This window comes from Teleopsis dalmanni, chromosome 1 (assembly GCF_002237135.1).
Source record: "Teleopsis dalmanni isolate 2A chromosome 1, ASM223713v2, whole genome shotgun sequence".
NCBI classification, from domain to species: Eukaryota; Metazoa; Arthropoda; class Insecta; order Diptera; family Diopsidae; genus Teleopsis; species Teleopsis dalmanni.
In genome coordinates this window covers 119,110,764-119,136,077 of record NC_051846.1, presented here as the reverse complement: position 1 = coordinate 119,136,077, position 25,314 = coordinate 119,110,764, and the positions used below count along the sequence as shown (strand labels likewise).

Below are 25,314 nucleotides of genomic sequence, written 5' to 3'. Positions count from 1 at the left end.
AAGCAACCGAATTGAAAGCGGTAAATCAGTTGAAAAATGCCTTGACCAGTGAACCTGTTTTAAAAATTTGTTGTAGAAATGCACCAATTGAATTACATACAGATGCATCAAAATATGGTTTCGGGGCAAGATTTTTCCAAAGATTTGAAGGACAACTACATCATGTGGTGTTTTGGAGTAAAAAAACTACGTCACAGTTACATACTGGAGGTGAAGGCTGCCTACCTTGTAATAGAAAAATTTCGACATTACCTTCTATGTGTCTCGTTCAAGTTGCTTACAGATAGCTCTGCATTTACTCAGACAGTTAAGAAGAAAAATGTTCCATGCGGAGTAGCTCAATGGATATTACATCTCCAAGACTTCGAGCTTAAAATTGAACATTGAGCTGGGGAGAAGATGACGTATGTTGATTGCCTTAGCCTTTTTCCGATGGAGATTCTTACAATTTTAAGAAAACTGTGTGGGAAATACTGAAAACTAGACTGTATGATACATATGTAGTAAAAGGTGCAATGGTGTATAAAAGCGTAAGTGGTAAAGATCGGTTGGTTGTACTCAAAACAGCAACAAGAAACTGGGCAAAAAAGGGGGCTATTTACATTGCATTGAGAAAGAAGACAAACGATTACATGCAATACATACAGATCATCTGGGGCCCATGGATTCTACAGCAAAGCAGTACAAATTTATACGAGGGCGGTGTGATATGACCATATCACATGGTCATACCGGTGTATGACCATAGTCAGGACAACCCTTGTTCATGTGGAGTTTTAGTCGAAGCGCACTAAGCGCAGCCGTAGATTGAATGTGTATGTGCAGAGGTATCAATCCAAGTATAGCCTCAAGTGCTGCAGTTGGACTTGTCCTCATAGCACCAGTCATTAAGAGACACGCAAATCTCTGGAGCTTCATGCAAACAGCAATAGATCCAGCCTGTATGACCTTTTGTCACCAAACCAGGCAACCATATGTCATGATAGAACGTACTACTGCCTGATATATCCAAAATATAATCTTTGGGTTTAGGCCCCAAGTTTTACCTATACAGGCCCGTGATGTCCATAAAGCCCTTAATGCTTTGTTATATACTTTATTTAAGTTTGAACTCCAAGCGAGTTTACCATCTAGGACAACACCTAGGTACTTTGTTTCACTGGAGAGAGAAATATTAGTGTTTCCTAAATGTACGGGACCTATGTCTAGTTTACGTTTGAGTGTGAAAGGCACAACAACAGTTTTCTTCGGATTTATGGAGAGACCCTCACCTTCGCACCACGCTAAAATGCGTCGATGGTGTCCTACCAAGATCTCTGATACACTGCTACCATGCTTTCCCGATACTATTATAACTAGATCGTCTACATACCCAATGGCGTCCCAACCAATATTCTCCAATAAGAATAAAACTTTATCAACAACCACTGACCAGAGCAAAGGAGACAGTACTCCGCTCTGTGGGCAACCTTTTGCGGCCTCAACAGCTACAGACGTTCTACCAAAGTTGATGTAATTTTTCTGTTTTAAAGCATCGCCTCAATTCAGGAAATAACATTAAAATCAACATTTCTGTTAGTTAAGGCATTCGAGATCGAGCCATAACTCGTATTGTCGAACGCTCCTTCAATATCCAGAAATGCACAAAGCGCAATTTCTTTGTTTTTGTGGGCCTTTTCAATTTTGCTGACCAAGTTATGTAAGGCCAATTCGGTAGATTTCCCTTTGGAATAAGCGAATTGAGTTTTGTAAAGAGGTTGACTTTTAGACAATTCTGTACGAATATAGATATCTATGAGTCTTTCCATAGTTTTCAGAAGGAAGGATGAGAGACTAATCGGTCTATACGACTTAGCGTTATCACTTGGTCTATTACCATTTTTTGGTATAAATGCCACTTTCACTTCTCTCCAAGCTTCAGGTATATGCTTCCAGCATAGGCTTGCCCTAAAAAGCACCTTTAAAGGATTGATAAGAACGTCTATGCCATTTTGTATAAGTGCCGGGAAGATACCATCACTTCCTGGTGACTTGAAGGGACTGAAAGAATTAACTGCCCATCTGATTTTATCAATGTCAAAAATGATACCGACCTTATTCGATTGTCTGGTTGTTCATAACTTAACGTGCGCCTATCACATCACATAGGATCGATCCTGGAAAGTGCACATGAAGTAAATGTTGTAAAGTTTCCCTGACATTTGTTGTGTAGAGACCATCACTCTTTTTCAATAGACCAATGTCATTTGAAAGAGACTTTCTCAACACTTTATGAAGGCGAGCCATTTGCGGAGTATTGTCAACACTGTTACAGAAAGTTTTCCATGATTTTCGTTTAGATTTTCTAATCTCATTGTTGTAGGCAGTCAAGGATGTTTTATAGTCTACCCACACCTCTGATCGTTTCGCTAAATTTAAAAGCTTCCTAACCTCCCTGCGCATTTCTTCGAGGCTGTTGTTCCACCATGGCACATCCCGTCTGGATGTACGTGGTTCAACCCTACATGCATCTTAATGCGCCTGAGAGATAACAGAGTTTATTTGATCTGCTGCTAATTCAAGTTCATCAATATGACTGATTGAATTCAGTAATTGATCCTCCTTACTAGCTAAGGATAGTCTAAAGATTTCCCAGTTGATACACTTACGTGCAGCTGGCGAATTTTTATATAAAATCTGGCCCGGCAGTTCAAAAAGAATATGTTGGTGGTCAGATAAAAGAAACCTCCTTTGAGCCCCTCCAATTAACAACATAATTGGAGATAAATTCTAAATTCTTCTAATGGCATTAATAAAAGTGGGTTCAGAACCATTGTTCAATATGCTGATATTACTACTAAAGTATTCTAAAAGCATTTGCCCTCTTCTATTTATGTTAGTACTACCCCATAAGGTATTGATGCTCCACCCACAGGTGGCCACATCGAAAGCCTTTCTTGAATGGCAGCTCTACTAGTAGTTGGGGTCTCATTGGGAGTCACAGTAGATGTAAGTATTGATTGTGGGACCACGTGATCCACTTTCTGTCTCTCCGTCCTTGTGATCTGGAGTTTGTTTGGAACCTTTTGTTCCACAGGCCGTTGTTCTGGCTGCCCCTCATTTGTCATACAGCTTGACATGGCTGAAGCGATATGCAATTCTACCTCCACTCTGGACTAGTGAGTTTCAGGATGCATCGTCGACAGCAAAGACGATGTGGAGCAGTGAATCTTCTGCGGTCCGCTATAATACTTTCCAAGTGCTTGCTTTTATCCTGTTCTGGGCCCCAAGTTCCTACAGGCATAGCTGTTCCACCGTAGATTGGGGGGTTGTTCGGGTCTCATTCATACATTCACACATACTACACCATACATCCTTTTATAAAAATTTTAGACTACGGACAAAAACTATAGATTGTTTCATATCTTTATTCAAACCCAGGAAGTTTTCCTTCACCCCGCCTAGTTGCTGGCGACCAAAAAACCAGCAGAGACATGACCTAACTGCTTTGGGTTCATCGATCCTACAAACAACTAAACTTCCATTAAAGGCCGATCGATTGACTGACGAACTTAATGAGTATCATCAAAATGCAAAGCCTCATCTGCTCCCCGAGATGCTAAGATGTTATAGTAGCCATTCGGACCACGTCAGTCAGCCTATATAAAGTTACTACTACTAACATATTACACATGAAATTACTACTACCACTACATAAAATAACAACAACACAACTACGTGAAAACATAGACTACATGACAACACAAAACTACCTAAAGGTAGATCTTGGTTGTACACCTCGTTCTAGAAACTATAAAAATTCACAGTCATCTGACAAATGCCAGGTGGTTACGAATATTCACATTTATAGTCCGAGTTGTAGCTAGGCCCCTACACCACGTCAAGGTGGCTAGCATGTAGAGGATTTCGTGTGCTGATTAAGCATTACTTTTTACTTAAAAAATCTATCACTGAAACTAAGGAAAGACTTGATAAATACTATGGGGACTCGGCACCATCAATTTCAATGGTTAAAAAGCGGTTTACAGAGTTCCGTTGTGATCGTACCAGCACTAGTAACGCCGAATGTTTAGGTCGCCCAAAAGAAGTGATCACGTCGGAAATCGTTGATAAAATCCATGAAATGATATTAGATGATCGAAAAATGAGAGTGCTTGAGTTGGCTCATGCTGTAGGTATCTCAACTGAACGGGTACCTCATATTTTACACTAATATTTGGACATGAAAAAACTCTCCGCGAGATGGGTGCCGCGATTGCTCACACTCGACCATAAGCGCAATCGTGTGAAATTCAAAAAAGTGTTTAGCGATGCTCAGCCGTAATCCGAACAAATTTTTGTACCGTTTTATTATGATAGACGAAACATGGATCCATCACAACACGCCAGAGACCTAGGAACAATCGATACAATGGGTTGCTAGGGGTGAACGTGGGAAAAAGAAGGCCAAACAGAGTCTATATGTGATAGAGAAGCTGCGTTCACGTCAGCCGCGTTTGAAGAGTATGTTAAAGCCAATGCTATGCAACATGTTAAAATTACTACAGGTGTTGCGAGAGGCAATGGACAGGTTGAACGGGTCAATAGATTAGTTTTGTCTATAATCTTGAAGCTATGCGTTAAAGATTCATCGAAGTGGTACAAATTTGTTCCACAGGTACAAAGAGCCATAAACTCACACGTGCACAGTTCAACAAATAGGTCCCCGTTCGAGCTGATGTTTGGTTGCAGAATAAGTCAAGTGATACAATCATTTCATTGCTGGAGGAGGAGTTGATTGCCGATTTTTATAGTGAAAGGAAACAAATACGAGGGAATGCTAAAGAACAGATAGGTCGCGCACAAAAGGCATACGAAGAGAATTAAGATTGAAAACGTAAAAGTGAGACCGGCTATAAAGAGGGTGATTTGGTGGCAATAAAGCGAATCCAGTTCGTTGCAGGTAAAAAATAAGCAAGTAATTGGTCCGTATGAAATCATAAAAGTAAAGCGCAATGGTCGTTACGAAGTGACAAAGGCCACACAAGTTGAAGGCCCAATGATAACATCGACCAGTGGTGACAATATAAAACTATGGAGATACGTCGAGGCGAATGAGGACTTGCTGTCATCTGAGACAGATGACGATTATCAGGATGACCGAATATAAAGAAGTATAATATTACAGTGACATAGAAACCCCGAATAGAGTGCAGTGATAAAGAAAGGAAGGCAGGCAGTAAAGTAGTTGTCAGTTAGTTGGGCATCGAGAGCCAAGAAGTTAAGTTGTGACAGCAGAAAGGGAAAATCGAACTGCTCTTCGCCGCGTGTGCCTATACTACATATTATTTAACATTATTGTTAAACATTAATTATTAATCAACATTACATATTAAAACATATTAAATATATTTTATGGTATATATATGTATTATAAACACATTTTTAAATTACAATCGTTTTGTTGTTTTTTTTTTAAATATTTTGTTTTCCAATAACCTTCTAATGTACTTTCAGTAGTACGTATTTTCCTTTATTTATCTAAAATATAATTTCTTTTTCTAAAAAAAAATTTATTTGCATCTAAAATAATCCATTTCATTTCGTATTTATGTCATCTAGATCTCTTGTACTGTACCCGAATTTGCGACTCCGAATAATGTCTCCCGCGGCTTCAGTTACGAGTTCTATCATACATTTTTATCCCTTTTGTTTTTACCTAATTTTAATTTTATTTTATTATTATATTTTTTTTTTAAATTTTTATTATTCTGTGTATTGCTCCTGTGTGCTTTTTCCCTATTCAGTATTAAGGCAGTCTTATGGAATTCACCTTACTTCAAATTTGATTCTATAATAACAAAAAACAGTCATTATTATTGTACTTTCTCAATTAATTAATATTTGAATCTCGGATTTCCGGAAGCTTGTTGTTGGCATCCTAATTATTGGTCCAAGAGCATAATTAACTGTGTACTTAGAACGTTCACCTGAAATGTAAGCTGAAAAGAAAGGGAAGAAAATGGAACAAAAAAAAAGAAATAAACAGTAGCATTATAGAACCAGGTTTTTTAAACCCTATCGATTCTGTCAACAGTGTGCTGTTCTAAATCACCCTTTACTGGTACCTTTTCATTATTGGGTATTTTTTTCTAATTCGACTATAATTTTGATCTACCTCAAACGGCTGCCTATTGCTTTTGTTCTTAGTTTTGTATTCTGATATTGCTATATTGTACTGAAATCGCTTTGCAAGAGTAATTTACGCTGTAGTGGCATACTAACCATGACCACACACAATACGTTGTGTGCGGTATTTAATGTGTCACGCCAACCTAAAACTCTCAAATATCAAGCATGATCGAAAAACCCAAATCGTCAGTAATGAAATAATTTATGAGTCAGAAATTTGACTCGTCTGTTTTGTCATTTCTATATGACAAAACATTTGTATGCATATTTAATTATTCCAATATGCATTTGACAATTTGGATAGTGGCATGCTCAGTACATGAATTTGTGTTAAGTATTTCACAGATTATATTGCAAGCGATAATGCATGCAATATGATTTGTCCTCAATACAGTTGGTCACCAGATGTGTGCCACTGTGAAATATATATGACTAGAATGACCAGTATGTAAATAAATTATATTTGTAAAATATTATGTACGTCTAATTTGGATTAACCAATTAGACGTAAGTAAATTTAAGTATCAACCAATACAATCGATGCATAAGATTCTATTGGAAATTAGTTGTAAAAAATTATGTTAGAGATAAGAATAAAAATTTAATAAAATCAGTTTCTTAAGAACACTCTACACGACATGTCTTTCATTTTTATAAAGTGAAATAATTACATTATAAAGTAAAACTATTACATTTTTATAAAGTGAAACAATTACATTATAAGATAAACAATTACATCGCGTTTAACACCCAAAACTGTATGTTTTATATTTATTTATGACATTTATTTATTCTTCGCACAAGTTAGAGAACTTCGAAAATTATAAAGTTCTCAATAAATTTTTACGTTTGGTTTTCTTCGGCACAAAATTAGCACACGCACAACACACTGTGTAAGTGTGTTGTGCTTGCGCACACACTTAGTTTTATATAAAGAAGATTATGTTTTCACATATGTATGTATCATAAAATGTTTAATTCACAAATATATTAGTTTCCCATAAATATTATTCGTTTAGTTTGAACTTTTATGTTAATTTCATTGAAGATAGTTTGATTTCTTTTTCCTACTTTCGAATAGCTGAGCGACGATGCCAATATGCATCCATACTGTTCAGCGACCGATTTGGAGATTTGGCAACTCTAATAAAGTAAAGTATTAAAAGTTCTTTAGCGCGGGGTAATTTTTAAAATTTTTTGGTATAATAGTGATTAATTTGTGAGATCCGAAAATAAACTAACAGATATAAGTCTCATCTACCACGGTGCTATCGAGTTCAGTGCTTAAAGTGATTAAAACATTAAATGTTGTTTTCGATATAAAAGTAAGACTTCGCCAGGCAAAAACTACAGTTTCGTGTATAAATAAGCGTAAAGCATAAATATTCGCCTTTGTTATTATTTAAAACAAGCTTTCAATTTAAAACAGTGTTTCAAAGTAATTATTAAACTATTAAAAACTGAACGAATTTCATAAAGAACAGTATCTCAGAAAGGATTGGTGTCTTTACTTTACGTGATCTCGTTGTAAATTACCTAAAAGTAGGCAATAAATTAAATTAAAAAATTATAGTTAACAATAATTAATTTGTTTTAATAAAATATCAAAGACAATCAATTGTGCCAAAAATGAATCGCACACCACCGAACGTTCCAGCAGGCGTAAGTGTACCAACAGGCTGCGGTGCGAAAAGAATGTTAAAGGAAACATCGCCTGAACAACAGGAAAGTATGGTACTCAAAAATTCAGTGGGTAATATGCAGCTGTCAGATCTAATGAGTGTATTATCAAACCTATTAGATGATAAACTACAAAATGTGGCCACAAAAAAAGATCTGGAAGATATAAAAGCAAAGATGGGCAATATAAATCATAAAGTTGAAAATCTAGCTAAGGAGAATAGCGAACTCAAGAAGGAACTAGAGAAATTAAAGAGCGAGAGGGAACATGAGCAATTAGAAATAGACCGCCTTATAAGCCAAAGTAAAAGAAAAAATGTAATATTTAAAGGCTTAGAAAAAGCTAACAGTCCAAAAAAAGCAGTCGAAATGGTTTGTAATCATATATTAAAACTACCGGAGGTAAAAATCGCGTCAGCAAGAATTATCTACACAAGAAATGAAAGAATAAGCGTAGTGGCAGAAATGGGTGCTGAAGACATGGCAACAGAAGTTTTTAAAAGTGTCAAAAATTTATCAGGACATAAAATAACAATAGAGAGGGACTTAGATAAGAAAAGACTAGAATGCAAGAAAGCCCTACTGCAGTTGAAAGCGGATATCCTGAACGTAGACCGTAAGTACAAAGTATATGTAAAAAACGATGCAATCAAGATAGGCGAAAACTGGTGCACATTCAATAAGGAGTTCATCTTAATGTGTGGGGTTCAAAAGGCCGAAGACATCCTTAAGCATAAGTATGGTGATAATATTAAGAAATTTACTTTAGACTTTAAGAACCTATTAGAAAAGTCAAAAAACTAGAATTTAAAATAAGTAAACAAATAAAAGAAATAGATAAGCATAATTTAAGTATAGTATCGTATAATATCAACGGATTAGAAAATAAATTAATGTTTCCAGATTTTTTTAAATACATTAAGCGTTTTGATATATTCTTCTTGTTAGAAACCCATGTGAATGAAAATAAAGCAGAAAGTCTGAGTAAATATTTTGGCGGTTACAATTTAACATGGAAATATGCAACAAGAATTAATAATTATGGCAGATATAGTGGAGGTGTACTGCTAGCAATAAAAAAGGAATTGGCAAACCTACGAATTAATTGTTATACTAAAATAATTCAGGAATGTCATGTAATATATATAAAATTCGGACACACTCAAATAAATATAGTACCTTTATATATAAGAAGCGCAATCTGGTCCGACGAATTTAGTAAACTGGAGACAATATTCATGGAAAATGAAATTAAAAATCTTATTGTGATTGGAGACCTGAATGTCAGAATTGGTAAAATGCAAAACTACTTGGAAGAGGAATATATAGCGAACTTTACGGCTGGATTCGAAGAAAGGAAATCTAAAGACGAAGTGGAAAACTCTCGTGGACATAGATTTATACATTTATGCTGTGACAACGGACTTGTAATAGCGAATGGAATGACAAAAGGTGATGAGGAAGGAGAAATTACATTCTGTAGTGGAGTTGGAATGTCAGTAAATGATATCTGTGCAGTCTCCCTAGAAATACTTGAATTTATCGATAAGTTTGAAGTCGGAAACACACACTGGTCTGACCATTTTCCTATAGTCTTAACGTTAAGATTGACAGATATAGAAACGGTAAGAAAAAATACAAATTTACTTCCAAAATTGAAATGGAATAAACAGCAAGTAACAGCATATAAACAGCGAATAAGTGAAACCTTATTAAATGTAAAACAGAATAAAGATCTGCTAACTCTGACGGATATAACTTATGTAATTAAATCGGCCCATAAAGAAACACAAATTAGGGAACACTCCTTCGAGAAAAAACAAAATTGGTTTAACTGGAGATGTCATAAAGCGAGACAGGAAACATTCAAAAGCCTAGAAAAATTTAGACAAGTAAGTAGCAGCCAGAACAAAGAGATTTACTTAAAAGATAATAAGCACTATAAAGTTATATGTGCAGAAGCCAAACAGAGATACTACCAACAATTGGATGCTAAGATACAAAATGTAAAGACAAACAAAGACTGGTGGAACATTGCGAGAGAAATAAATGGAAATACAAGTTCAACGATTACAATGGAGGCAGAAATGCTGAAATTATACTTTAGTAATGTACTAAACCCGTCACAGACATCATTAGATATACAATATGCTCACGGTTATATGGAAGTTTATGATCTAGACAAAACTATAACACTAAGAGAAGTGAAAGAGTTTATTGAGCGAACAAAAAATTACAAAGCTCCGGGAGAAGACAGAATACCATACGAATTCATTAAATATGCACCTGATGACCTCCTATCAGAGATAACAATAACTTGTAATGACATGTTTAACAGCGGTATAGTTGATGAATCGTTTGTGAAAAGCATAATATACCCCATACATAAGAAAGGTGATGTAGGATTACCGTGCAACTATCGCGGAGTATCGTTTATGAATTGTATTGCAAAAATTATGATGGGTGTAGTAACAGACAGGCTAACAAATTGGACCGAAAGTAATAGAATAATAAACGAATTTCAGGCTGGGTTCCGGAAGAATTATTCTACAGTGGATAATATTTACAACTTGTCATCAATAGTACAGATAAATTTTAAAAACAATAAGAAAACATATGCCTTTTTTGTAGATTTTAAAGCAGCCTTCGATAAGGTCTCTCGAAAGGCGTTAATTTATAAGCTTCACGCAGCTGGAGTCTCAACTAAAATGGTCCATTTTATTGAAAATGTGTACTCGAACACTAAATGTGCAGTATGGACTGGAAAAGATCTATCGAATGAATTCTCAGCTGTAAGCGGAGTGAAACAAGGTTGTATATTATCACCGCACTTGTTTGTTCTTTATCTCAATGACTTACATGATTTTTTGGGAGGAAGCATACAGATAGAAGAACTAAACATTCGAACTTTAATGTATGCCGACGACATTGTGATACTGGCTGACGATATAACGACGCTGCAAAAAATGATTTATAAGTTGGAATCATACTGCCATAGTTGGAATTTAGAAATCAATCTAAGTAAGTCCGCAATTATGGTTTTTCGAAAAGGAGGTAGATTGGCAAATAAAGAAAAATGGTATCTCGGTGGTGAAGAAATAAGAATAGTGAATGAATACTGCTATCTAGGCGTGACATTGACTCCAACAATGAACTTTAGGAAGCATGTAGAGAGGAGAACTATTGCAGCTAAAAATAGTATAAATCTTACGTGGAACAACTTTCTTAGTAGGAACGGCATACCTATAAAAGCAAAATGGAATCTATTTCTAGCAATAAGTAGAGCAATACAATCATATGGTGCTCAAGTATGGGGCTGTACTCTGTTCGAAGAGGTGGTTAAACTACAATTATACTTCTTAAAGAAAATATTGAGAATGCCACAATTTACGCCAACATATATTTTAATGTTAGAGACGGGGCGGAAGATGGACATTTATATACCTTAAAATTGCACCTCAATTACATTTTCAGAACCATGTATATATATGGTACCGAAAGATTACCCAATCAATTGACCAAAAAATTGTTAAATCTTAACCTTTCTTGGGTGCAGGTTCTAAATGAGCTGGGAAATATTTGCGGCATAAATTGGAATCAACAAACAGCATCGCGAAATCTTTGGAAGGCAAATAATGAACTGCTGTTGACATTTCTGAAAGCTGATTTGAGGGAAAAATATATAAGTAAATCCCAACAAACTAACCGAATATATAAAGACTTAACACCATCACTAGGAAAGGAATATATAGCTGACATAACACATATTAAAAATATCACCTGGATACTCAAAGCAAGAAGTAGCATGATAGAGCTAAATGGAAACAGATTTGATATATATACGAGTAGATCTGCGCTCTGTAGTATGTGTAATTTAGATGAGACTGAAGATATTGTGCATTTTCTTGGTCGTTGTCCTATTCTACAAGAGTTCCGATTGGCTTGCTTTGGTAAAGCTATTCTATCTTATGAAGGCATTATAAATGTTTTAAACGGTTCGGAGGTAGAATGGGTAAGAGTAGCAGAATATGTAAAAAATTGTATAGCATATCGGTATTATTTAATATCACAATATAATAATTAATATATAGTTTGTGGCTCTTCTATCATTTATAATGTGTTTATACTAGTTTATTGTTATACTCACTATTGCAAAACTACTTTTAATACTACTATTACAATATAAGTCGACAGACGACATCGTGTCACAGTCGCTATTTTAATTATATTTATTTTTATATTTATTTATATATTAATTTAAGATACATCATATTGTAAAAATGAAATTTAAAATGAAAATAAATATACATACATACATACATACATACTGTTCAGCGACCGTCACACAACTCTACTGCACGCGCTTGGTGCAAATTTCACAAGCTACGTTCTTCTGGACACGTAATGTCGTGTCAGCAAATTCCTCCGATCACGTTGTGGGATTGTTGTCTTCAGCATAGTCCAATGCTACCGTTTCGTAGCATGATATTAAAATGAAAGGCCAATTTCATTTAAGCATTTACTGCTGTCGCTAAGAGTCAGCGATGTCAGCGACCGCCGACGGCCTCGCGCCCGCAGGGGCTTCGCAAAAAGTTACCGATTGTGGATTCTAAGCACTTAATAAATATTTTGAACAATTTGGTTTGATAATGGCATTAACCATATTCGAAGTATTCTCAAATGTTTATATAGTAATCAGATTCATGTTCACAGTTCCAGTCAGTATAGCTTCGACGAAAAGAAAGAAGCCAAGTTAAAATTGTTTAAAACGTACTAGAAAAGTATAATGATCAAAGAGAGACTATCTTTATTGGAAATTCCATAAACTGAAGCAAAAATAACAGCTGGCGCAAATTATGATATATGTTAATTTAAAAAAAATTGAGAGGTTAAAAGTAGGAAAATTCATTTATTTTAATTTGTGTTTATTTTAATTTGATTAGCAATAAAACTTTCAATCATGCTTTGTCGTATTAGAGAATGTAACTTATTTACTTTTACAACTGGGTTATAAAGGGGGCCTCTCAATTCTGATGTCGCCGACGTGCAGAGTTGGTCTAGCTCCGCCACTGGCTGACCAAACCGATTTTTCAACACCCTACCCACAACATCCCTTCCCCTTGCGGAGGAGCGTTGACGTTCTTCAAAAGAACTTGGTATTATTATTTAGTGATATAGTGACAGTTGGCGGCGAAGGTTGACAGCGTTTATATATTTTTCACTTTTTTTTTGTAAAGCTAAAATTACAATTAACAAACAGAGTTTTTCTTTAACATTCATTACAATACCATATAGAATTTCAAATACTATTATTTATTTTTACCTTTCTTTTTTATATTCTCTTTTAGTTCTTTAATTAATTGTTGCCTTTTGTTTTTTTGTTTCATAAATTTTTTTTTTATTATTACAATATAATGGCGTAATTGTAATTATTCTAAAGGTGTAGAGAAAAGACAAAGTACATTATTTTTTTTCAAATCAATTCCTAATAATTAGTGGATTAATTTTACAATAAGTTTTGAACTTATACGAATTAAACCTGTTTAGAGTATATGTGCTTTCTAACATACAGTAAAAGTAATCCTTTTTTTTTACTAAATTTCCTTATATAAATTGCTTAAAAATAAATAGTCGGAAACATTACGTGTTAACTTATGCAATTAATATTATATTTCTCTCTTTTTTATATATATTCTTATATGTGATAAAACTGATTCCTTAAGACATAGTTTATAAATTTATATAAATACAAAGCTAAAACATAAACCATATGCATAACGTAATTTTTTTTTTTGTATTAGTTTAACATACCAACTACACAGAAACTAGGCATAAAATATTTTTGCATAGATGCTTTTATTTACGCATTCAAAATCGGGGGAGGCTGTAACCCCTACAGGGCACGTCGCAGGTGGGGGATAGCGAAGCCTCCCAGTAATGAGTGGTAGGAGGGAAATGAAATACCTCCCGCGGACCAAACAAACAGGTGATGGTAATCTTCGTAATAAACCCCCACTGTAAGTTTTTCAAAGGTAGTATCGATAAAAGGTTACAGATGGTGAGAACAATCAGTTAATGAAATTGTTCAAAAGAGTGTCGAACAGATTATAAAATGACAATTACATGATTGTAATTAAAGCCGACAAAGTACGAGTTGGAGAACATACACGACGATTTAACGCTCCAAGTATAAATGAAGTCGCTGTTGTAATAGTTGGCGAACAGTTTGAAAAACGAGACATTAAAATTATTCGTGAAGATAAAACATGGCAAACAATTGAAGATACTCATCGTTCATATGATGCATTGCAATATCCCCTAATATTTTGGGAGGGAGAAGATGGATATCAAATCAATATTAAACAACGAAATCCATTAACTGGTGTGTAGTTTTGTAATGGATTGAATAGATTCCGTTTAGTAACTATTTAATAAATTATTTTCAGGTGAAGAAACAAACAAAAAAGTTAGCGCAATGAACTATTACTCATAACGTTTGATAATCCGAAACCATGAAGATAATCACATTTTAAAGTGCCGTCAATTATTTCATCAATACGTAGTCGATATGTACGCGAAAATTGAAAGCGAACAATTGCGATACATTCGATTCAACCAAACAAAATGGCGTGCAGAAGAGTATATACATCTACGCGATGCTGTTAATAATAATATAGATGGGAATTTGAACCTTAGTAATATTGGTAATGTGTTCATACTTCCATCTTCATGTACTGGTAGCCCACGTCATATGCAAGAATACATCCAAGATGCAATGACGTACGTGCGTGCATATGGTCGACCAGATTTATTTATAACATATACATGTAATCCGCAATGGGATGAAATAAAAAAATTGTTATTACCTGGACAAACGCCGATTCATCGTCCCGATATTACCGTACGGGTGTTTAAACAAAAATTAAAATCTTTGATTGATTTAATTGTAAAACACTCTGTATTTGGAGAAACACGTGGCTTGATGTATTCTATTGAGTGGCAAAAAAGAGATTTGCCACATGCTCATATTTTAATTTGGTGTGTTGAAAAAATCAGACCTGAAGAAATTGATAAAATAGTTTTTGCTGAAATTCCTGATCCAAATGTTGACAAAGAGCTATTTGAAATTGTGACAAAAAATATGATACATGGTCATGCGGAAATTTAAATATGACGTCACTTTGCATGGAAAATGGTAAATGCACACAAGGATTTGGAAAAGATTTTGTTAGAGATATGATAATTGGAATTGATGGCTATCCTATATATCGTCGAAGAAATTCGGAAAATGGAGGCCAATCCTTTTCACTAAAGTTGAGAAATATTGAATATGAAGTTGAAGTAGACAATAGATGGGTATTGCTATATTCGCCATTGTTATCCAAGATATTTAAAGCGCACATCAATGTAGAATTTTGTAGCTCCGTAAAATCAATAAAATACATTTGCAAATATGTTCATAAAGGTAGTCCATATCACAGTATTTGCAGTTCAAAACATAAACGAAAATGATGAAATAACACGCTACCAAATGGGCAGATATATCAGCAGTAACGAAGTCATATGGCGAATTTTTGGTTTTCAAATACACGAACGAGTTCCAGCTGTAATATATTTAAGTATACATCTTGAAAATGGTCAACGTGTTTATTTCAACGAACAAAATGCAATAGAAAGGGCATTAACAGCACCAAAAACTACTGTAGTGCCCATGACCTACATTAATATCATATGTGACAAGCCACTGTTCATTCAGACAAAATAAATGTGTCATAAATTATAATATGCACTTTTGTCGGTTTGACGCTTTGACTTTGATCATATTACTTAAAAGAAATATTTTGACTCATGCTGTTACAAATATGCATTTGTAATATAAGACATGATAAGCATGTATGGTCATTGCACTATTTCGACCTAAATTCTAGAAAGTACATTAACTCTTTAAAAACAATACATGACGTATTATTGTAATGCGTTAGAAGAGTATTTGTTTATAAAATATATGTAATAAAATAATTAATGTAATTTATGGGAGTAACCAATGCATTGATTGGTTACTCAAATCAATCAGAAGTAAATAATAATTGTTTAGTAAATAAGCTAGAATAAGTATAAATACCCATAATTTTTATAATAAAAATAGATTCAATTTAACTTAAGACAAGGTTACGTCTTTTATTTGAATCGTGTTCTATGCGGCATTTAGATGCTGAAAGAACAATAAGCGGCTGAAGAGCTTAGTAATACTCTCCTCTATACTGATAGGTCGTTTCCACTTACACTGGTCGATAAGTGATCCTTGAATTCTTTCAGGACTCAGACATCATTTGGTGATATTAATTGAGAAGACTCTATCTAACAATCCTGCTATTATATCTTGACGATCCTAACATCCTGCAACCATTACATAGCGAAGCATTAAGATCATCACCATAACATTACAATCACATTTTATAGCCATAACATGGCGATCCTGCAATTACCATAACATGGCGATCCTGCCCCCGACGGACCAAATCTTCTAAAGCAGTTCAATAGCAAAAAGCCTGCCCCCGACGGACCAAATCTTCTAAAGCAGTTCAATAGCAAAAAGCCTGCCCCCGACGGACCAAATCTTCTAAAGCAGTTGTTGTAAATCGTAATTTAAATGTAAATTAAATTCACATTGGTATATTAATATATTATTAATATATTAATGCTATATTGCAAATTGCAAACCGCCCCTGGGTTGGAAGCAACGGTTGTATGGCGTGATATTTGCACGCCAATTGTTTTGTTGCTAGTTGTTTACACCAAAATTGGAATAACATGTTTTGAATTTGGTGTAAAGGCTTGCGGGTTTTTATTTAGAGAGTAGTTAGTAGGTTTTTGATTTGGTGTTCAACGCGAGCAGACGTTTTGATCGTGAACTGCATGAATTAGAAAAAGTGTAAAAAATTCTCATTTGGACCTTCCAATAAAAAAAACGATTTGATCTTACATATTGAAATATGTGCATATATATATATTTATTTATTAAAAATTAATTAAGATTAGTAAAATTTCGGCGAATAATTTAGAACACAACATGAAAAGTTTGTTAATAAATAAGTTTAAAAAATTAACATAAAATAACTTATAATGTTCTATATAGAATAAAGTAATTTTGTGATTTGATATAGAATTAATTAAGTTAAATTTTATTTTAAATAAATGGTTTTACTTTAAGTAAATTTATTAAATGAAATTTTATTTTAAAAATATGTAAAACAAAGGATTTGTTATGAACAAGTTTTTCTGTAAATAATTAAATAAAGATATAAAAACACAACATTGGCGCAGCCGGTACACGTTTTTGTACTAAAAAGTTACAAAACGTGGTATATGTGAACTGTAAATAATTTAATATACTGTAAAAGTTATAAGAACTCATAAAAACATATTTGTTGTTTTTGTACTAAAAAGTTACAAAACGTGGCATATGTGAACTGTAAATAATTTAATATACTGCAAAAGTTATAAGAACTCATAAAAACATATTTGTTGTTTTTGTGTTAAAAAGTGACAAAACGTGGTATATGTGAACTGTAAATAATTTAATATACTACAAAAGTTATAAGAACTCATAAAAACATATTTATTGTTTATAATACAAAATTTTAATAGTGACCTAAAAACATTTAAATTAAATATTAATCGTAAAGAATTTTTCAATTACGAAGTACGGATTTATTATTGTACCAAGTACGAACACAATTTATACGGTTAGTGTCGTCACATTAAAGAAAAACAATTGCGCATTTATTTAATAAATAATAAATTGTAAATATATAAAATAATCTCCTACCTGAAAAAATGTGTTTTCGTTTATCGGATGGGTGGAAGTAGCAGTGAAGCTAATGACGATGTTATTGCAATAGTAACAACTGCAACAAAACAAATACCAACAACAACAACAGCAAATTTCACCAAATCAACAACAGCCGCGTCGTCGAATAAGCAGAACCAACAACAACAACAGAATGACAATAAAAAGGAAATACTCTTGAATGTGTATGATTTTGATTGAATTTATATTGATATTTATATTTATATTGAATTTATATATATTATCAATAGCTTATTATATTTACGAAATATACATATATATATGTATGAAATGTGTGAGGAGTAATAATTATATTCAAAGAGAAATATATAGAGGTAACGATATGGGTTTACTATTACATTAGTTCAATAATTTATAATTTTAAAAAATATATATATATATATGGAATATGTGAGAAGTAATGATCAGATAGACTACTACAATAATTTAATAGTTAATTGATGCATGAAATTTAAATAATTTTTCTACTACTTTTTCGCAATCACATTTTGACTGCGAGTATAACGCCGTATATCATATACAATTTCTTTTTCCTTCCTTCTTCTTTCCTTAGCGAATTGTGTAAAGAATATTTTAAATTTACAAATCCGTAATTTCATAGTTCAGAAGAACTCTTGGTTAGGCAAGCTGTATGGAGAATGGGGTGGAACAGTTAAAACAGGAGCTAACCACAGTGAATAGTTTTATAGAAAAGATATTGGTGAGAGATTGGGAGCAATTACGGGGGATAAATAAGGATAAAGAGTTTTTACAATTGACTAGGGATCACGTGCGGGGTTGTAGATTATCAAGAATTGAAGAGGTCGAATTTTTATGGGACCAGATAGAAAGGGTTGGTAGTATCAAGTTCGAGGAGAAGGATAAAATAATAAGTGATCTGCTAGAGTCAAACGAGGGTTGGCAGCACAAATGTAATAATCTATCTAGAAGATTAGAAGATTTAACAGAGTTATTATATGATTCAGAGACGCAAACTGCGTTGCTGGAGGGGGCACTAAATGACGTAGGGAAAAACGAAGAGGATATTTCTAAAATACTTGCAAGCGATATCGCAGGGGGGACTCGCCAATCGTGGAACGCGCGTTGAAAAAGAGGGGCTATTCAGAGAAGGAGATACAGAGCTTATTGGAGGCAAACGGGAAGGAGAATTGTTTCAGCCGTTGGCGCGAGCAAATAAAGAAATTGCAACGAAAACTAGAAGTTGATAGTTGTGATAATATTGGGGTTCCATCAATGCAGATGGAGGAAGAGCCAAGGCAAAGTGAGGAAAAAACGTCGCGATGGCATCAATTGTGTCAATTGTGGATACAGTAAACAAAGTGGTACCATATTTTGCAGGTGGCAATGGCTCCGACGTGCGATCAGAGGTCTACAAGTTCGTGGCGGGTTGCGAGTTGGCTCAGCAGGCACTGCCACACGCAGACTCTCTTAGTCTTACAACCTGCATTAAGCAAAGACTGGTAGGGTCAGCTTATGAAAGTATAGGAGGGAAGAGTTTCACGTCAGTAAATGATTTGTGTATGGCCGTTAAGAAAGCGTACCTAAAGAGACGATTTTTAGAGCAGATTCGTAATGATTTTAATCGATGCGCTCAGCGCACTACAGAATCTGTAACGTCTTTCGGGTCACGAATAGAGTCGTTACTGATCGAAGCAGAAGATATAATAAACGCACAATGGTCCGCGGATAAAACAGTGTCACAGGTGGCCGAATATTGGCGTTTAGCTAACAGATGTTTCATTAAAGGGTTGAAGGACAAAAACTTGAGACATAGGTTCGTCGGTGCGGAGGATGGCGCGTTATGTCAACTTATAGAAATTGGGGAGTCAGCGGAAGATTTGTTTGGTGATAACGTGATGAATGTAAATGTATCCAGTGAGGACCATAAAGTGGTATTAAAGTGTAATTTTTGTGGAGTAGGAGGGCATGGATGGGCAGATTGCTCCATAAGGCGAAACACACCGTACTGCACACTATGTGGGGAGTATTGACATGAACAAGGTCCTAGGTGCAGAGAGAGTGGTGATAGTAAGTCAAATGGTACAGTTGGGCGAAGTAAGGGTTGTAGTTATTGCAAGAAGTCAGGACACGTTGCAGACGATTGTTTTAAAAGGCTCGAAACCTTGTTTTGTCAGGTGTGTAGAGTTAGGGGACACAACATGAATAGGTTTTGTCGCTATAACTCGGATAGATTCGCAAGAGACAGTGGAGGCCAAGGCAGATATGTGGCAATGTCTCAGGTTAAGTGTTTTAAATGCAGCCAGGTAGGGCATATGGCTAGAGACTGTGGAGGGGAACCACCCAGTTCAAGAAACGCAAACCGGCCCAGTCTAGGCCGATAGACTGGGATACCGGATGCGACCCCTGTAAAATTCGGCCAGACATCGTTTGTGGAACGGAGAAATTTTTCAAGGAACAAGGAAGTAAAGTATGGAGGCAAAAAACTAAAGGAGAGACAGCGGTTATAATAGATAAAATAAATTTACACGGGATATCGAGGAGAACATATACGTTACCACTAAATTTTAAAAAGGCCTTCAAATATGTTTAGACGGAAGGTAAACACATGTTAGGGATTTTACTATGTATGACATTTTATACAATTGCTCGGGCTGTAAGGGATATATGGGCAAAGACGCACATATATACAAGAGACGGTGACGAAGCTAATTCACGAAGTAAGAGTGATAAGGGAATTAACTTTAACGCTTACTCAAGGTCTTCACAGCACTGCGACGATGCTTATATAGAATTTCCATGTGATGTAGCGAGAGGGAAGAAATTACTCCTATTGGTGGATTCGGGATCGGATACCAGTTTGGTTAAATCCGAAGCTTTGGCGGTAGAGGTGGGAATAGATAGAACACAGCAAAAAGAGCTCGTAGGAGCATTTGGAGGAAGAATTATGACAGAGGGGACGGTGATCGCTACAAATAATAACGAACCAGGTCTACAGTTAAATCTACATGTCGTGCCGGAGGGGAGTGAGATGCCGGCAGACGGGTTGCTGGGTAGAGATGAATTGTGGAATCAGTCAATGATTGATGCGCGAGCTAAATCGTTAAGTTTTTTTCATAATCAGACCAGAATAACGACTTTACCGCTTATAAAGAATGGAGTTGAGAGTAGGATTTGTATTGCAGAGGCAGTGACAATCCCTCCCAGGTCCACAATGATAGTGCGAGTCAAAGCAGATATTCCGGACGGAGATATGGTGGTTGACAAAGCGGAAATTCTTTCTCAAGTCTACATTGGAGGTACGTTAACTACTTTCAGGGAGGGGGTTGGTGTGGTACATGTCCTGAACGGGAATGAATACCAGGTGCGATTGGGGTTGGAGCATGGTTCGAGGGCCTGGAGACTGGAGGTTTGGAGCCTGGTAGATAATGAAGCTACCCTGGTAGGAGAAATACATACTAGCAAGGCTAACCTACGGCCCCATCATAGTGAATCAGGGCGTCTTCAGCAGATATTTGATGAAATTGTCTTTAGCAGCTATTGTAATCCAGAAGAAAGGGAGTCGCTAGAGAGTATAGTCAGGGAATTTCCGGAAGTATTTCACCTGGAGGGCGAGGACCTATCTTATACTACGGTATTGAAACACAAAATACCGATGGGTCCTGGAACAATTCCAGTGAATACTAAGCAATACAGGTTTTCCGAGGCCCACAAAAATGATATAAAGAGACAAGTAGACGAGATGGTGGAGAAGGGAATTGTAGCTCCAAGTATATCACCATGGAACTCGCCCATCCTACTGGTGTCTCAGAAAAGCGACAAGGACGGCAACCAGAAGTGGAGACTGGTCGTTGATTTCCGGAGGATAAATGAGAGAACCCAAAAGCAGGTGTTCCCTATTCCCAGAATAGACGAAATATTGGATCAGCTGGGAAATTGCAGGTACTTCAGCACTTTAGACCTGGCTAGCGGATACCATCAAGTATTAGTGGACTCCAGGGACCGGGAGAAAACGGCTTTCAGTACGCAGACAGGTCACTTTGAATTTGTTCGTATGCCGTTTGGTCTATCGGGGGCCCCCGCGACTTTTCAGCGGGTGATGAACAGCATTTTGACGGGCCTCCAAGGTATGGACTGTTTTGTGTACCTAGCTGACATCGTTATTCATGGACGGAATTTGATAGAGCACGAAGAGCGGTTACGGAAGGTATTCGGTGTACTTAGGAAACATAGATTAAAGCTACAAACTGGGAAGTGCCAATTCTTGAGACGGGAAGTGGTTTACTTGAGACATAAGTGTTCAGAAAAGAGGGTTGAACCTGACCCAGAAAAGGTGAAATGCGTCCAAGATATACCCGCACCAAGAAACGTAAAGGAGTTACAAGCATTCCTTGGTCTAATTAATTATTATAGGAAATTTATACCAAGAGCATCTGAAATATCTCTTCCATTAAATCATTTATTACGGAAGAATGTCAAATTCCAGTGGTCCGAACAATGTGAAGCCGCGATGAAACAACTTAAGGCTGCGGTAACTAATCCCCCAGTACTTCAGTTTCCGGATTTCTCCCAACCTTTTAATCTTACAACAGACGCAAGTAACGCTGCGCTAGGTGCGGTATTATCACAAGGGGAATTAGGTAAGGATTTACCGGTGTACTACGCAAGTCGTGCATTGAATCCGGCCGCGAGGAGGTATTCTACCATTGAAAAAGAATACCTAGCGATAGTATGGGCGGCTAGAAATTTTCGCTCGTACCTCTTGGGAAACATTTTAAGGTTTACACTGATCATAAACCTTTGAGAGGCATGGCTAATTTAAAGGATCAAGGTTCGAGATTAGGGAGATTTAGTTTAAAGTTGCTAGAATACGATGTCGAGGTTTTTTATAAGCCCGGAAAGACTAATAAAAATGCGGATGCCTTGAGTAGACTTCCAATAGCGGTTATAACAAGGGGTAAAACAAAAGAGGCGGAACTCGCAAAAAACTCAAATACCATTTCAGTAAAAAACCAAGAGGAAATAGATAATTCGATAACACATATCCATGAAGATTTTGCAGTGTACTTAACAAATAAAAAAGACGTTCAAGAAGTTTTGAAAAAATTTCATGATTCACCAATAGGAGGTCATAAAGGGGTAACTAAAACTTATTTCCGAATAAGAAAGCAGTTCAAGTGGGCAGGCATGCAAAAGCAAATAAAAGAATACATAACAGCTTGTCATAAATGTCAAAAGAACAAAAGCTCAAAAGTGGAGAGATTACCACTGATTCTAACTGACACGCCCACAGACCGTTTGATAAAGTATTCATGGATATAATAGGTCCATTACCAACTACGGAAAGTGGGAATAAACTCATCTTAATTTTTCAAGATGATTTCTCAAAATATCTAATATGTACTGCATTACCAGATGCAGAAGCCTCAACAGTGGCGAGAAAGTTTTTTAATGAAATTATCGCAAAGTTTAATATTCCAAAAGTTTTAATTACGGATAATGGAACGAATTTTACATCAAAACTTTTCAAAGAAACATGTAAAATTCTAGGTATTAAAAAACTTCAAACTACACCCTACCATCCACAGGCAAACAGAGCTCTAGAACGTAGTCATAGACCTTTAGCAGAGTTCCTGAGGAATTTTGTGAAAGAAGATGGGTCAAATTGGGATGAGTGGTTACATCATGCAATGCATGTACATAATAATACAATGCATACAACCACTAAGCAAACACCTACTAAAACGCTATTTGGTTTTGAATTCGAGATACCAATAAGTTTAAAGCGAAAGCCAACTCCAGTTTATAATTATGACGATTATTCCAAATTATTAAAATACCAAATACAACGGTCATATGAATTAGTATGGAAGAACCATAAAATAGCTAAAGAAAAAGCAAAAGAGTACTATGATAAAGGAACTAAAAATAGAATGTTCAAAATAGGGGAAAAGGTGTGGTTGAAAAACCCAAGTAGAAAAAATAAATTTTCGCCTATATGGGAAGGTCCTTTCCAAGTTACAGAAATACCTACTCCCGTAAACACGAAAATAATTATAAAGGGTAGAGAAAACATTTTTCACAATAATCTTTTAAAACTACATAACTAAGAATTATAGTCCTAAGAATTATAGTATTCAACAAATTTTAAAGATATTTTATTTACAGTTATTTTTTTTACATTTCCATAGGAAAACGTTAAACGCAGTTGGAGGTTTATTAGTAGGGTAATTAATAACTCTTCGGGCCGAAGAGTTTTCCTGGAAAAGGGGAGGGATGTTGTGAATCGTAATTTAAATGTAAATTAAATTCACATTGGTATATTAATATATTATTAATATATTAATGCTATATTGCAAATTGCAAACCGCCCCTGGGTTGGAAGCAACGGTTGTATGTCGTGATATTTGCACGCCAATTGTTTTGTTGCTAGTTGTTTACACCAAAATTGGAAAAACATGTTTTGAATTTGGTGTAAAGGCTTGCGGGTTTTTATTTAGAGAGTAGGTATTAGGTTTTTGATTTGGTGTTCAACGCGAGCAGACGTTTTGATTGTGAACTGCATGAATTAGAAAAAGTATAAAAAATTCTCATTTGGACCTTCCAATAAAAAAAACGATTTGATATTACATATTGAAATATGTGCATATATAAGTGACATTAAGCTCTCTCCCAACATCATTAAATTGAACAAAAAAGAACTTGCTGCGCTAAGCAGGTAAAACCTTTTTTTAGTCAGTAGAAGTTAAGCTTGCATCGTGCAAAGTACTAATAAAGTTTTCATTTAAAAAATAAAAAAATCGTTTTTATTGAAAATTGTCACTGGCGCAGTCGGTAGGATCAGTGAAAATGATCCTTTAAGAACTTACAAACAATTAAATATAAAAAAAAATTCTTCTTGTAAAATAAGAAAAAACAAACAAACGAAATTTTGCAAATGTTCGTGATATTTTAAGTGCCGTAGACACAAAAAAAAAACAAAAAAAATTAATTTAAAATTTTAATTAAAATTTAATTTAATTTAATAATTAAAATTTAAATATTGTAATTTGAATTATAATTGAATTCAATTCGATTCTCCAAACAAACAAAAACTGTAACTTATAAAAAAGTTTCTTTTTTTTTAAATAAAAAAAACAAACTGAAATTTTGCAAATGTTCGTGATATTTTAAGTGCTGTGGACACAAAACAAATACAAAAACAAAAACTATCAAAAAAAAAAAAAATATTTAATGCAACAGTTAAACCTTGAAACGAAGTAACAGGAATTTAACTTTAACTGTAGAAGCTGATCAAGAACCTAGTAAAGAGAAAAAATTATATTCAGAGAAGTAGAATATTAAACCTTTTTTTTTAAAAAAAAAAAATAATAACAATTTTTAAAAACGAACTTTGCGTTTCTAATTGTGAAGCTTTAAAGTTTTAAATTTAAACTTGAAATTTATTAAAATAAAACAAAACAGCAGTAAAGACTTAGAATAACAATTTTTAAAACGAACTTTGCATTTCTAATTGTGAAGCTTTAAAGTTTTAAATTTAAACTTAAAATTTATTAAAATAAAACAAACCAGCAGTAAAGACTTAGAATAACAATTTTTTTTCCTACATGTTTAAAAGTAATTAAGAAAAATTA

General features: G+C 34.9%; 2 protein-coding genes across 2 annotated transcripts; both read left to right on the top strand.

Moving 5' to 3' along the window:
- The first annotated feature begins 9,149 nt into the window (after positions 1–9,149).
- On the top strand, positions 9,150–14,241 carry LOC119665730. The gene is made up of 4 exons (XM_038074966.1): positions 9,150–10,350; positions 10,483–11,260; positions 11,326–11,801; positions 13,991–14,241. Exons 1-4 carry the CDS (start codon positions 9,150–9,152, stop codon positions 14,239–14,241), a joined length of 2,706 nt encoding a protein of 901 aa, XP_037930894.1.
- Positions 14,242–14,419: 178 nt separating this feature from the next.
- On the top strand, positions 14,420–15,019 carry LOC119665729. Its single transcript, XM_038074965.1, has one exon. The coding sequence runs from the start codon at positions 14,420–14,422 to the stop codon at positions 15,017–15,019; it is 600 nt and encodes a 199-aa protein (XP_037930893.1).
- Positions 15,020–25,314: the final 10,295 nt, after the last annotated feature.